General features: G+C 37.6%; 1 protein-coding gene across 1 annotated transcript; it reads right to left on the bottom strand.

The window, feature by feature from the left end:
* Positions 1-490: 490 nt before the first annotated feature.
* On the bottom strand, positions 491-9,483 carry LOC131434119 (serine/arginine-rich splicing factor 4-like). The gene is made up of 2 exons (XM_058600763.1): positions 9,443-9,483; positions 491-1,265 (listed from the first exon to the last, which is right to left on the bottom strand). The coding sequence occupies exons 1-2, from the start codon at positions 9,481-9,483 to the stop codon at positions 491-493; spliced, it is 816 nt and encodes a 271-aa protein (XP_058456746.1).
* Between the last annotated feature and the right edge of the window lie 4,391 nt (positions 9,484-13,874).

The raw sequence follows: 13,874 nt of genomic DNA, 5'->3' as shown, positions 1-13,874 counted from the left end.
CTATTTGTCTTTCATTCAATTCATGTGGCATCCTTTTTTCAAAACTGTGAACTTTTCTCAAAAATTTTAAACGGTCAGAAATAGTTTATGGTGCAACATTTAAGGTTCCCGCCATTCGCTTTTGACTACGAGTGCCATCTTTATCCAATATTGCTTAAAATTCGGCATCTTCAGACGTTTTTCATTTGTCACCTCAAAATCATTACCTCTGACCATTCAAACCATCTTTTACATGTTGCTTCTGATAGATACCTTAACAAATATTCAAGTAATTCTGCAACACTTTTCTTCAAATTAAAATAAATGCTTTCCGCAGATCATCACTTACTAGTACAAAATTCGACATTTTCAACTCCATGAAAAATTTGATGTTTTTTATTCAACTACTTGATGAGTATTTAATATGTTTGGCAGATGTCGTACTAACCAAACAAAATAAAGTATACTAAGCCAAATCTCGGTTTTACCAGTAAAACTTCGTGTTGACGATTTAACTCGGTATTTCTTTATGCCGAGTTTGAGAATCGTCTTTAAGTGTGGAGACCCGATTTCTGGACCTGGACCTGGACCTGGACCTGGACCTGGACCTGGACCTGGACCTGGACCTGGACCTGGACCTGGACCTGGACCTGGACCTGGACCTGGACCTGGACCTGGACCTGGACCTGGACCTGGACCTGGACCTGGACCTGGACCTGGACCTGGACCTGGACCTGGACCTGGACCTGGACCTGGACCTGGACCTGGACCTGGACCTGGACCTGGACCTGGACCTGGACCTGGACCTGGACCTGGACCTGGACCTGGACCTGGACCTGGACCTGGACCTGGACCTGGACCTGGACCTGGACCTGGACCTGGACCTGGACCTGGACCTGGACCTGGACCTGGACCTGGACCTGGACCTGGACCTGGACCTGGACCTGGACCTGGACCTGGACCTGGACCTGGACCTGGACCTGGACCTGGACCTGGACCTGGACCTGGACCTGGACCTGGACCTGGACCTGGACCTGGACCTGGACCTGGACCTGGACCTGGACCTGGACCTGGACCTGGACCTGGACCTGGACCTGGACCTGGACCTGGACCTGGACCTGGACCTGGACCTGGACCTGGACCTGGACCTGGACCTGGACCTGGACCTGGACCTGGACCTGGACCTGGACCTGGACCTGGACCTGGACCTGGACCTGGACCTGGACCTGGACCTGGACCTGGACCTGGACCTGGACCTGGACCTGGACCTGGACCTGGACCTGGACCTGGACCTTAATTTTAAACCTAGAGTTTTAACTCAGGACCTAGATTCAAGATCTATACTCTGGACCTGAATTCTAAGCCAAAACTCTAGACAAGCATGCTGTACTTGCATTTGAGCCAAAATTCTGATACTGGAATCTAGACATTAGTTTTGAACCGGGATTTGAATTCTGGATCCGGAGTTTTGTTCTTGACTAGAATATTGTTCCCGAATTCCTCACAGGAATCATGATTCTGCACAAAATGGATTCTATGTCCGACTTCTAGGCCAAGATTCTGTTGACCTGAATTCTGAAGTTTGATTCTGGACCAGGACCTGGAATTCTGAATAGCAGTTCTAGACCTGAATTTTGTATTTGGACCTGGATTTTGAAGTGGTATTATGAACCTGGACTTGCATCTGAACTAGAATTTTGGATTTTTGGACCTAATTGATGGACTTGGATCTTAATTCGTTGCTGCACTGGATTCTGAACCAGTAAGCCTGATGTTTTAGTCCGAATACTGCACGAGGATCTAGATTCTGGAACAAAATTATGAACAAGAAATCGTGACTGGAGTTACGTAGCCTAAATTCTGAACCTAAATTCTGAATTGATATTCTAGACCAGAACTCTGAACGTGAACCTGAACTTTGACTCGGGATTCTGGACCATGATTATAAGCTTAAATTCTGGATATTTGAGTTCTAGACCAAGAATTTGTTCCTAAATTCTGAACCTATATTACAGAGAACTATATATCCAAGTTAGTACAAACTTTTTCAAAAAAAGCTGTGTACAAGTAAAAACGTACGATATTGCACGCATGAATTATCATTGTATGAAAGCTCGAACGCAAGAGCCCATAAGGGATTACTGGGCTGCCCGAAGCGCCTCTGCAGGAGAACAGCTACTTGGTGATTGCTTTTTGAAACAACCGTTAAATTTCTTACACAAATTGAAGTCTCTACTAGAATGTCTATTCTCGATGCCTAAACTCTGGAGTTGGATTCGAGACCATGACCTGCATTTTATACCCGATCTTTGCATCGCAATTCTTGACCTATTTTCTCAATTCCTAGACCTAGAGTCTAGACATGAATTTTGGTCCTGCATTCTGGGCTTGAATTCTGAACCTAGCCCTGATTTCTGAATCTGTACCAAACTTCTGGACTTGAGTTTAAAGCTTGAATTCGGGCCCTGAATTCTGTACTTGAAACTGTACCTGGACATGAATTTTGAACCGGTCTTCTGAACATAGATTTCTGAAATCTAAGACTTGAATGCAGGACCTTAATTTGGGAGCGGTATTATGGATTTGAATTCTGTACCGATTTTTTTAGTAGTCTCAGCAGCAGTCCCTTGCTTTGGTTCTACACTGGACCCTTGATAAAATTTGCTTCTATGAGCTTCTATTTTAAATCAGCAAACAGACGTTCTTAGGCTATGGTGCCCACTTGGTCACTGTTTTTTGAACTGATTCAAATAGATTATATAAAAATGTTTTAATAGTGTATGTTCAAGTTTATGTCTAATAGTTTTGTAGTCGCGTGTTTATTTTCGTCATTATGTTTGTTGTATATCACGTCGTTTCGAGTTTTTTCACTAGTAATTTTTGGCAGTTGTAGTATTTTGTACTATTAAAATTATCTAATTACCTTAAGTGTTCCTCTTTCAATATGAGGAAATAATAATCTTACCAAACATTTTTGATTATTTATCGATGTGGATTTGCTTACCTTTGTTCACAGTTCATATCTTGTTTTACCTTATTTCCAATGGTTCAACTCTGTTTCTAAGGTATTTCCATTCCTTCGTCCCTCAACAGTGCTTATCTTGTGGAATCAGTTTATGACGGCCTTTACCCGGCCGATTTCGAGGAATTCGAGGGTGATGGTTCTTCTTTGCTGGATAAATTTTCATGTTAGTATTTATTTGATTTCGTATGTCTTACCTTGGTTGTTTGGTGTTTTAATTGTATTTTTTCTTATCTTATCTCTTCTTAAGTTTGGTTTTTAGTTAATTTTTCCTGTTATTTTTTCTTGATTCTTGATTGTTTCTTGATTCCAACAGTGTTCTTGATTTGCATGTTTTATTCGTGATTTCTCCCCGAGTTCAGGTTTGTGTTTTAACCGAGAATAAAGAATGAATACAAAAATCGAATTAGTAGCTCTCCAATATAAGTTTTGTATGGCCGCTCATCGTGGTTCAACGGATAAGAATTGGGAACATGCGTACCATGGTAACTAGTTCGTAGCAACTAAAGCAGTGTTGCTCAAGAAGATTATTTTTAAAATTTCTAAGGGGTCGTTATATTTGTGGTAAATGATGGTAAATCGTTCACGAACACTTTTTATTCCGATTTTTCTTCGAAGTGTCTGGTCGTGTCGTCGGTTGCACTCTGTCCCACCGCTTGCTAATACTCCGCACCTCCTCATTCTGCTAAAAACAGGAGTCACTAGTCATCATTTGACACCGGGTAGGTGTCAATCAAACTGCCGATACAAACAGTATGATATGATATTTGCCGCTCCTTCCAGGATGTCGTGCACCTTTGACCCCCAAGAAGTTATCCATTTTTTTTCGAAAAAATATTTATGGAGATTACGTCAGATCCGGACATTTCATGCATTTCTAAGACGCGTTTTCGCGTTTTTTTCTACGCAAATTTCCGAAGTTACGCGTTTATTTTTTTTTTTTTTGACGCGGGACGTATCCCCCGTGTAAAAGAAGACCTTAGTGTAGTTCCAGGACCGGAATTTTTTGACTGAATTCTAGACCAAACTTCTGGTCCGAAATTCTGAACCTGTCCAGAACTGCAATCCTGCATTCTGGAGTTGGATATTAGACCTGGTCTTGGTACCGGAACTCTGGACCTGAATTCTAAGATTTGAGTTGTGGATCTATATTATGGAGCTAGTTTCTGTACCCGGACCAGAACTTTGGACCAGGTTTTAGGGGCTGAGTTGATCCATTATTTTCACAATGAAATTTAAAACTTTGTAGGGTCATGAGCGTTCAAAACTACAAGATTTTAAATCATCAATGCTCTGGTAGTTTGTGTTAAACTATTAATGCCACCACGGAGTTCAACATAAACCGCCAAGCAAATGTGAAGTAAATTAATGCTATTGGCAAATCACTGTTTTACACCGATCTATTTAGTAGTTCAACATAAACTGCTACTGCACTGATCAGACGAAAACGAATCGTAAAAATCAAGATCCATGAGTTGGTTTTATACGGTCCCGTATTTTACTATAATGAATTATACAGTGACTTAAAAGATTACTATGCATATACTTATCGGGTTTACTTACTTTAATGAAATATACTTTTTGATGACCGTACAGAACATTTGTCTGCAAATAAAACTTTGTGGCAGAGATTTTATCTATTACTTCCAACCGTTTTTTAAAACATAATGCTCTAGATATAGCACTAAAACAACTTTATTTAATGGCTAAGATCAACGATATATTAAATTCAATTGAATTTCAAGATAGCAATATATTATAATAAATGAATCCCCGGATTGAACCTAACTCCTTCAATTAAAACAGAAAAAAATTGTAGTTCGTTTTACAAAAGGTTTTGGAATTGAAAAGTAGGAACACCTAGCTCCTCTGCGTTGAATTAATTCTCAGTAAATGATTCCATTCTGTTTATCTTCATTGTGTTCTGCTTGGATTTCATTTTAGTCTTTCTGACGCAACAAAACACAACTTTTAGCAACAATTAGAATGCATTCAGTCCACACAATATAGCAACCAATTTTCAGGCAGCATTAAAAAGCCAACTCGAGATTTCAACAAAAGCACAACAGATTAGTGAGTAAATAAGGAATGCAAATTGCCGGGCCTCTCTGTTCGGCAAGTCGGTCTCCTAGTGGTCACTTCAGTCACCGTCGCACCGTCCCAGAAGCTCGAGATCGTTTTTCACCCGGACCGCAAATGACCGGTCACAAATAAAAGGATAATAATTCTCCAGGTCCATTTAGTGCTCGTACCGGCAAACTTGAAACAAGCTTATGCGGTTTAGCAGCCGGCACAAGCGGAAACTGTAAACTGTTTTGTGTTCAACAGATTTCCGTGGTCAGTGGCCGGGCCAACGCCACCCAGGCCAACCGGTAAAGATTAAAACCGAGCGAACCCCGTGCTGTATAATAATAATACTAATACTAATAATATTAATAGTGAAAATGCAGTTGACGGCATTCGGAGGTTCCTTTTTCTTTGCGTTCTCGTTGATGATTTACCGACTGCTCTCGATGGTGTAGGTTTACGAATCTAGACACTCGGTGGTTTATGGTTTATTGCCAACTGGGGCGAGTCCGTCATTTTTATTTTTTTCATTCCTTCCTGTCTGGCCTGTCCATAGCCAAGAACACGCGCTGCCGCACAGCACACCCAAAGACTTTCAGAATCACAGGAACTAGGAGTAAATACTGTTAAACAAGGAACACTTTCCACCAACCACTGACCGACCGGAAGAAGCACAGAACATTTTTCAACTAACCGAGAGTCCTGCTAACCACATTGCAGTGGATAATAAATTTGAATTATTTTTATTGCAGTGTTTTAATGTTTTTGCACGAGCACAAATGGGTGTGTTGTTAAATTGAAATGGGAATTAGAAATGAAGTGAAAATTACCTGAACAAAAAATTAGCAGCCGGCAATGTTAATATATTGAGAGTAATGTCCTGATGAAATAAATTTATGCTTCGATGCTCGTTAATTGACTGGTGGCCAACTGAAATAAATATGTTTAATTTATAACAATTTTCGTCCCAAAATGGTAAATTCGTCGTTCTAAATGCAGTTTTCATTCACTGCTTGTTAAGGAAACGTTAAACACTATCCATTCTTTTAGTAAGTCTCATTGATTTACGACATGTACTACATGAAGAAAATGAGTGTAAACTAAACACCACCCAGCCTGCTAACTTTTCATATCGTAAAATTTTGCTAGAATCATTCCCTTCGAAAAGCATGCCAACTCGACTCTAATTCGACGGAAGAAGCCCTATCTGATTGCATCTGCATTTCACTCGGTTCAACACGGTTAAACATTCTTGAAACGAAAGTGCCGCAGGTCCGCCAACCCACTCCACGCTAGGCAGCCGGAAAACACGCTCATTAACAAAACATTGTGTAATTTATACGCTCGGCGGCGTTAAATTATGCACATTCCTTGCGTGTTTAATGGCCACATTTTCTTATTATGTCAAGTTTTTCTGCCATATTCGGCGGAACAAGTATGTTTCTGTGCTAGGGTTGTTGAAAATAGGCTCTACCCGTTTATGAAATTATTTCAGTATTAAACGGATATTGAAAATTTACATTCAAATCAGCACGTCATTTCGAAAAAACGATTATTTTCTCGTTTGGCCAAGATAAGCCAGGGACTGAAATGCGGTACATTACTTCACGAAATTCACCCCTACTGGCTGGCTTAGCCAATCTACCAACGTTTAACGAACGGAAGTTAACTTTTTGTTCAAAGAATAATTACCGACAGGAACGAACGTGACGAAACGGATTCTTACGACGGTTATACTGCTTGAATGAGCTACAGACTGTTTGTTTTTTTTAACCATTTCTTCTAACAACATGTTTTTCTCAGCCCCCGGGTTGACATTCGACTCTATCGTGCCGCCAACATGCGGTCGGCTGTCACAGACAGTCGGATTGGACCAACATAATGATGTCGGTTCCAACTTATTTCGGCCATTGCCTGTCGTCGGGTCTGACACCGCTATTAAATGTTGGTTATTTGCCGACATCACGATCCAACCATAAACAAGTGCTTTTCGACCAGAGCTCGGAGCTTAACCCACTCGACCTCGGAGACTACGCTGCTGAAGACTCCGGATGAAAACATTACAACAAACTTGAACATAATCCTTCATCATCGTATGTTGGTTGAGAAGAACAATTTCGTTGATAGTTTGCTATTTTTTATTTGCAGCAATATGAGGTACCGGACATTACTATTGCGTTACTTTGCAAATTGAATTGGGAGACAGTAACGATTTATTTCACTCGCTTTTTAATGGTCTATTGTGAATCCATGTTTGCTATTAACACATTAGGAACATTTGCCGCACAGAAAAGAGTAGTTTGTTAGTAAACTTCTGAAGAATATTATCAAGCGTTTATTGCTCTGGGTAGCCGGCTACCGAGAGTGATTTGAAATTCTATCGTTATTTCGTTATTTTATCGTAGATGGAAACGCATGGTATTTAGATCTAAGGGCATGTGATATATGATTTTAGAACTAAATACCATGCGTCTCCATCGGATGATGACCATTTGATGGGGACGCATGGTTTTCCGAATGATTTATTTTTTTTTTAATCTGATATTATACCCGTCCACATTTTTTAAAAATCTAAAAAAAAAACAGCGTAATGTACTCTTAAATGATTTATTTTTTATGTAAAATCTAGAGTGGTACCAAAATTGTAAGTGCGGTTAAAAAAATCGAAAATTTTGAATATTTGTTTTACAAGAAATACATTTTGAAAAATTCTGAAAAAAAATCAAACTTCACCAATATGGCAGTAAAAGGGCTAAAATTTTGGGAAAATCATCTCCAATAGCGTATATCAATTTGTTTTCTGTTCGGGGACAGTTCTTATATGAAATCCCGGCTACACCCTTTGAATAGTTTAGAGCGCAACTTTGATTTTTTTTTGGGTTTCGTGATTTTCTAAAACAGTTTCAATTTTAAAAATTCATCTTGGAATTCTATAATCGGATTCCGAATCGGGTAAAAATCATCAATTTTGGAAGTGTTTTAAATTGAATTTTTGTTTATAAAATTCGATTTGGCCTTCTTTGTGAAAAACATTTAGCTCCTCAGTGTAGGCGAAGTCAGTTTTATTCACCTAAAGGATTGTAAACCATTTCATTTGATTCGAAATTTTCAAACATCAGTGTAGCCATTTCTTGAGAAATCGTAGTGAGTTCCGAATAAATTTGGATACCTTCCAAATACCGGTAGAACTGAAAGAAGTTTATTTGGTCATCGACTATCAAAATCTTCAAACCCGAATAGTTTCTGTGAAATTGACATTTTTACACTAATCACTCTTTATCTCTTGAACTAGACGCCGGATCTGATTGAAAAATAAGAAGTCTCTGAGAAAACTGAGAAGTTTGATGCAGGTGAAATCTCGAAGAATTCGAATGATTCGAATGGTGATCTTCTTAGTGATTGCATAACCTTTCTAAGACAGTCAAAGAGGTTTCATATCACTGCACAAAATGTCGTGAAAAAGGATGTTGAATACCGTCTGTTAAGTGCCTTACACAGTTTTTCAAGGGCGTATTGAAAATTGTGTTTCACTTTGCTTCTAAACATAGCTTGATCATAAAACGCTGAAAACTCCTTTTACTGGGAAAGAGAGGAAGAGTAATTTCCATAAAAATGTGAATATCTCCGTTAAAAATGGATGGATCCCAAAAAATTATGGCTTGTTTGATAGGTATTACAATGAGGTATCTAAATTTTGGAATCTGTTTTAGTTTTTAGTTTTTGAGGTCAATTGAGACAGATTTTGTCAAAAAACTGCAAATTCTGACATAAAACTTTATATAATTCAAAAAGTAAACAATGGATCAAAGAACGAAAATAATTGCAATTCTGTTCATCCATACAGATACACACGGGCACACACTACCATTTGCTCAGTTCGTCGAGCTGAACTGATTGGAATATGACCCTTGGGCCTTCCAGGCCTCGGAAAATTTTTCCGAAGCTTGAGCGAATTCTTTACCTATTTAAGTATTTCTCATATAGAAAGGTTATGCAATCACTTGAAAAATCGACTAATAAAAATTGGCCCGTAGGGCCAAGTGTCTTTTTCTATTCGACTCAATTCATCGAACTGAGCAGTGTCTTTGTATGTGTGTGTATGTGTCAAATAATCGCACTAGCTATTTACAATTTTAGGGTCAAATGAGACCTAGTCGAATGGTACTACCAATTACTGCATATTTTCGGATTTAACAAAAATTTAAACCGTACGATGGCAAAATCGTATAAAAACTTCAAAATTTGAATAAAAACTACTAGAGTTTGTACTTGTACTACAACTAATCCAATGTACCAGTGGTAGTTGCGTTGAACAGGTATGGGTACAAATTAAGTTGGCTAGTTACTCAACTTTTTTCTGTACGGTTTATTTACCGCCGGATCGTACTCGTGACCTGTCGTTGATCGATGCCCATCTTTTGTCCCTCGAAGAGATATGCTCTTACGCTTGCCCTGTTGACGAAATATTAATCGTTGGGGATTTCAACTTTCCCAATCTAAAATGGCGCCCAGCTTCGAACGTCTTTCTTTCCGAGGATCCTTCGCAGTCATCTTTTCATGCTGGCAGTATCAGTTTACTTGATCGTTACAGCACAAATCTGTTGCGCCAATTCAACCACGTGACGAATGAAAACAATAAAATACTGGATCTTTGTTTTTGACGTAAATCCGATTCCGCTCCCAAGATTGCTGCTGCATGAAATATGGTGAAATATATCAGGCAACACCCTCCTTTATGCCTTGAGATAGAAGCTTCTCGACAGTCTCATAGCTCCAATGTACATGGAATCGTCAGATATGATTATAAAAAGGCGGGTGGGTAATGTCAGAGACATAACTAAAATGTTTTTTTTTTTTTTTTTTTTTTTTTTTTTTTAAATAACTATTTATTGGAATATGAGTTAAAATTAAATTATTAAGATTTAAATTGGGTGTTCAGCCACAAGTGGTGACTTTTCAGCCCTGTTATATATATATGATTTGGTTATTACCATGAAGACATCATTTGCTTCCGCAATTCTGAGATTTTTGTTTAGGGAAAATTCTAAACCTACTTGTATTGTGTAATGGGGAAAAGGAACTTATATACTAACTTACTAACTAATACAGAGAGCGAATCGATTCAATTGAAGATTGCATCGATTTTTGTCGGAATTTGCTTATAATATTATGTGACATTACATCTAATGGTTCTATATTTGTGAGTCTGTGTAACTCATTTGTACTAAACCAGGGAGGACGCTTCAGAATCATTTTCAGAATTTTATTCTGAATCCTTTGAAGCGTTTTCTTCCTGGTGGAACAACAGCTTGACCAAATTGGTACCGCATAAAGCATGGCTGGTCTGAAAATTTGTTTATAAATTAACAATTTGTTTTTTAGACAGAGCTTAGAATTTCTGTTTATAAGAGGATATAAACATTTAATATATTTATTACACTTTGCCTGGATTCCTTCAATGTGATCCTTGAAAGTGAGTTTTTTGTCATACGTTAAACCTAAGTATTTAGCTTGATCAGACCATGTCAATTCCAAGCCATTCAATTTGAGAGTGTGATTATTGTTTGGTTTAAGAAAAGAAGCTCTTGGCTTGTGAGGAAAGATAATTAATTGCGTTTTTGCTGCATTTGGTTTAATTTTCCATTTTGACAGATAATCACTGAAAATATTTAAACTTCTTTGTAGGCGACTGCAGATCACTCTTAGATTTCTACCTGTGGCTAACAGACTTGTGTCGTCACAGAATAGCGATTTCTGACAACCAACGGGTAGATTTGGAAGATCAGAAGTGAAAATATTATACAAGATTGGAGCTACACTCGAACCCTGCGGAACACCGGCTCGTACGGGTAGCAATTCAGATTTACAATTCTGATAGCTAACCTGAAGAGTACGATCAGTTAAATAATTTTGAATCATTTTGATCAAATAAATAGGAAACTGGAAATCAGACATTTTTGCTATTAAACCTTTGTGCCAAACACTGTCGAATGCTTTTTCTATGTCTAGAAGAGCAACTCCAGTGGATAACCCAGAAGATTTATTTGATTTTATCATGTTCGTTACTCTGACAGGTTGATGAGTAGTTGAATGTTCATGACGAAATCCAAACTGCTCTGGTAAAAAAATTGAATTCTCATTTATATGAGTCATCATTCTTAACAAGATAATTTTTTCAAAAAGTTTACTGATAGAAGAAAGTAAGCTAATTGGGCGATAACTTGATGTTTTTGCTGGGTTTTTATCAGGTTTTAGGATAGGAATTACTTTAGCGTTTTTCCATCTTTTTGGGAAGTAAGCTAATGAAAAACACTTGTTGAAAATTTTAACCAGGAGTCTCAAGGCAACATCGGGAAGATTTTTAATAAGAATATTAAAAATTCCATCATTACCAGGAGCCTTCATGTTTTTGAGTTTCCTAATAATTGATTTAATTTCATCAAAATTCGTCTCAATAATGTCATCGTGTGATAACACTTGGGTTGAAATATGATCATACTTCAGTGAGACTTCATTTTTAATAGGACTCACAACGTTTAAATTAAAATTGTGGACACTCTCGAACTGCTGAGCTAGCTTTTGAGCTTTTTCACCATTTGTAAGAAGTATTTGATTTCCTTCCTTGAGAGCAGGAATTGGTTTCTGAGGTTTCTTAAGAACCTTAGAAAGTTTCCAGAAAGGTTTAGAATATGGTTTAATTTGTTCAACTTCTTTAGCGAAATTTTCATTTCGCAAAAGAGTAAATCTATGTTTAATTTCTTTTTGTAAATCCTTAACTATGTTTTTCATAGCAGGATCACGAGAACGTTGATATTGTCGTCGACGAACATTCTTCAACCGAATGAGCAGTTGAAGATTGTCATCGATGATAGGAGAATTTAATTTAGTTTGAGCTTTGGGAACTGAAAGATTTCTAGCTTCGATAATATAATGATTCAAATTATCAATTGCTGTGTCGATGTCCGCAGAATTTTCTAAAATAGTTTCATGATCCACATGATTTTCAATGTGAGATCTGTAATCCAACCAATTAGCTCTATGATAGTTGAAAATAGAACTAATTGGATTAATTATAGCTTCGTTGGAAAGTCTGAATGTTACAGGAAGATGATCTGAGTCAAAATCAGCATGAGTAATCGGTTCACTACAAATGTGACTTTGATCCGTTAGAACCAGATCAATTGTAGACGGGTTTTTCACGGAAGAGAAACAAGTAGGATTACTGGGATGAAGAACTGTAAAGTAACCAGCTGAGAGTTGATTATGAAGTATTTTACCATTACTGTTATTTTGCCTACAATTCCACTGGACATGCTTAGCATTTAAGTCCCCTATTAAGAAAAATTTCGATCGATATCTTGTAAGTTTTTGCAAATCGCCTTTAAAGAAATTTAATTGTTTGCCGGTGCATTGGAATGGCAAATATGCTCCAGCGATAAAATAAATTCCATGAATGGTTTCAACTTCGATTCCCAAGCTTTCAATAACTTTAGTATTGAAAGAAGGTAAAATTCGATGTTTAATTTGCCGTTGGACAAAAATGGCAACTCCACCACCAATTCCAGTAAACCTGTCAAATCGATGAACCACATAATGTGGATTACTTTTCAATTTTACATTTGGTTTAAGAAAAGTTTCTGTCACAATGGCAATACGAATTTTGTGAACTTTGAGAAAATTATAAAATTCATCTTCACTCGATTTCAAAGATCGAGCATTCCAATTTAAAATATTCAAATAATTATTTAACATCACTGTTAAATTTTAAATTCATTATAATATTATTTGCAAATTTCCATCCGATTTGAAATGCTTCAAAAAGTGATGAAGTCGAATTCATTTGGATGATCATTTGAAAAAGTTGATCTTGTAGGTAGATCATTTTATTTTCAGTTATATCGCCTAAATCGACTTCATTTAAAGAAGCGAATGGCATTGAAGGAATATTTGTAGGTAGACTGCCATTAGAAGAAGATGATTTGGCCGGTCTACCTATTAATAAATTGTTTTCGTTAGAAGAAGAACTGCAATAACTGAAATGTTCCTTAACACTTCCGAATATCAATTAGTTGATCATTTGTATGAATTATGCAAGCATTCCCCTTTTCCAAATTTTTCGCAAAAACAAAGAAGGCTTCACTTAATCTAGATTACTGTGAATTTCACACAGCGAAAAGTGCAAAAATCGAATCAAACAGTTCTAGATTCTCACTAAACTGAGGATATTTCCCTTCGATTTGCGAGCAAGAAATCTTAATAGTTCTTTAGAAAACTTTCAGAGCCATTAGAACGGCTGATTTTGTGTGATGCTCTCCACCGTTGTTTTTTCACCAATGCAAATGACTGGCAGCTGTGCCGTAATCACTCTTGTCGGAAGCGAAACTAGCTTTTCAAACGACACAAAATACATCTGCTCGCAGCAGCGATGCCTACCCTACGGATTTATCCGTAGATCTACGAATTTCTGTCTTTTCTACGGATCTACGGATGAATCATATGAAATCTACGGATTTAGCATTATTTTACCAGAAATCTCCAGATCCAACATTATATCTCTAGATATCAATGGAAAAAAAATAATTATTGTTTTATAATCTCAACTTTGTTTTGCTTGTCCGATTAGAATAGTAATGATGCCTCTATAAGCCACCGATCAGTCGTTGTTGGAAGCCTGCCTTTGTGGATTGGTGCCTCAAGCTTTTTATTATGCTAGTACATTTACGAGTATAAGTACCTGACCTCAAGGAAAAGTGGCAACACTGGCTCGCAATGGCGATAGAATCTAAACTGAAACAATTTTTGTTGA

Source organism: Malaya genurostris, chromosome 3, assembly GCF_030247185.1.
Source record: "Malaya genurostris strain Urasoe2022 chromosome 3, Malgen_1.1, whole genome shotgun sequence".
Classification (NCBI taxonomy): Eukaryota; Metazoa; Arthropoda; class Insecta; order Diptera; family Culicidae; genus Malaya; species Malaya genurostris.
This window is presented reverse-complemented; position numbering and strand designations above follow the sequence as displayed.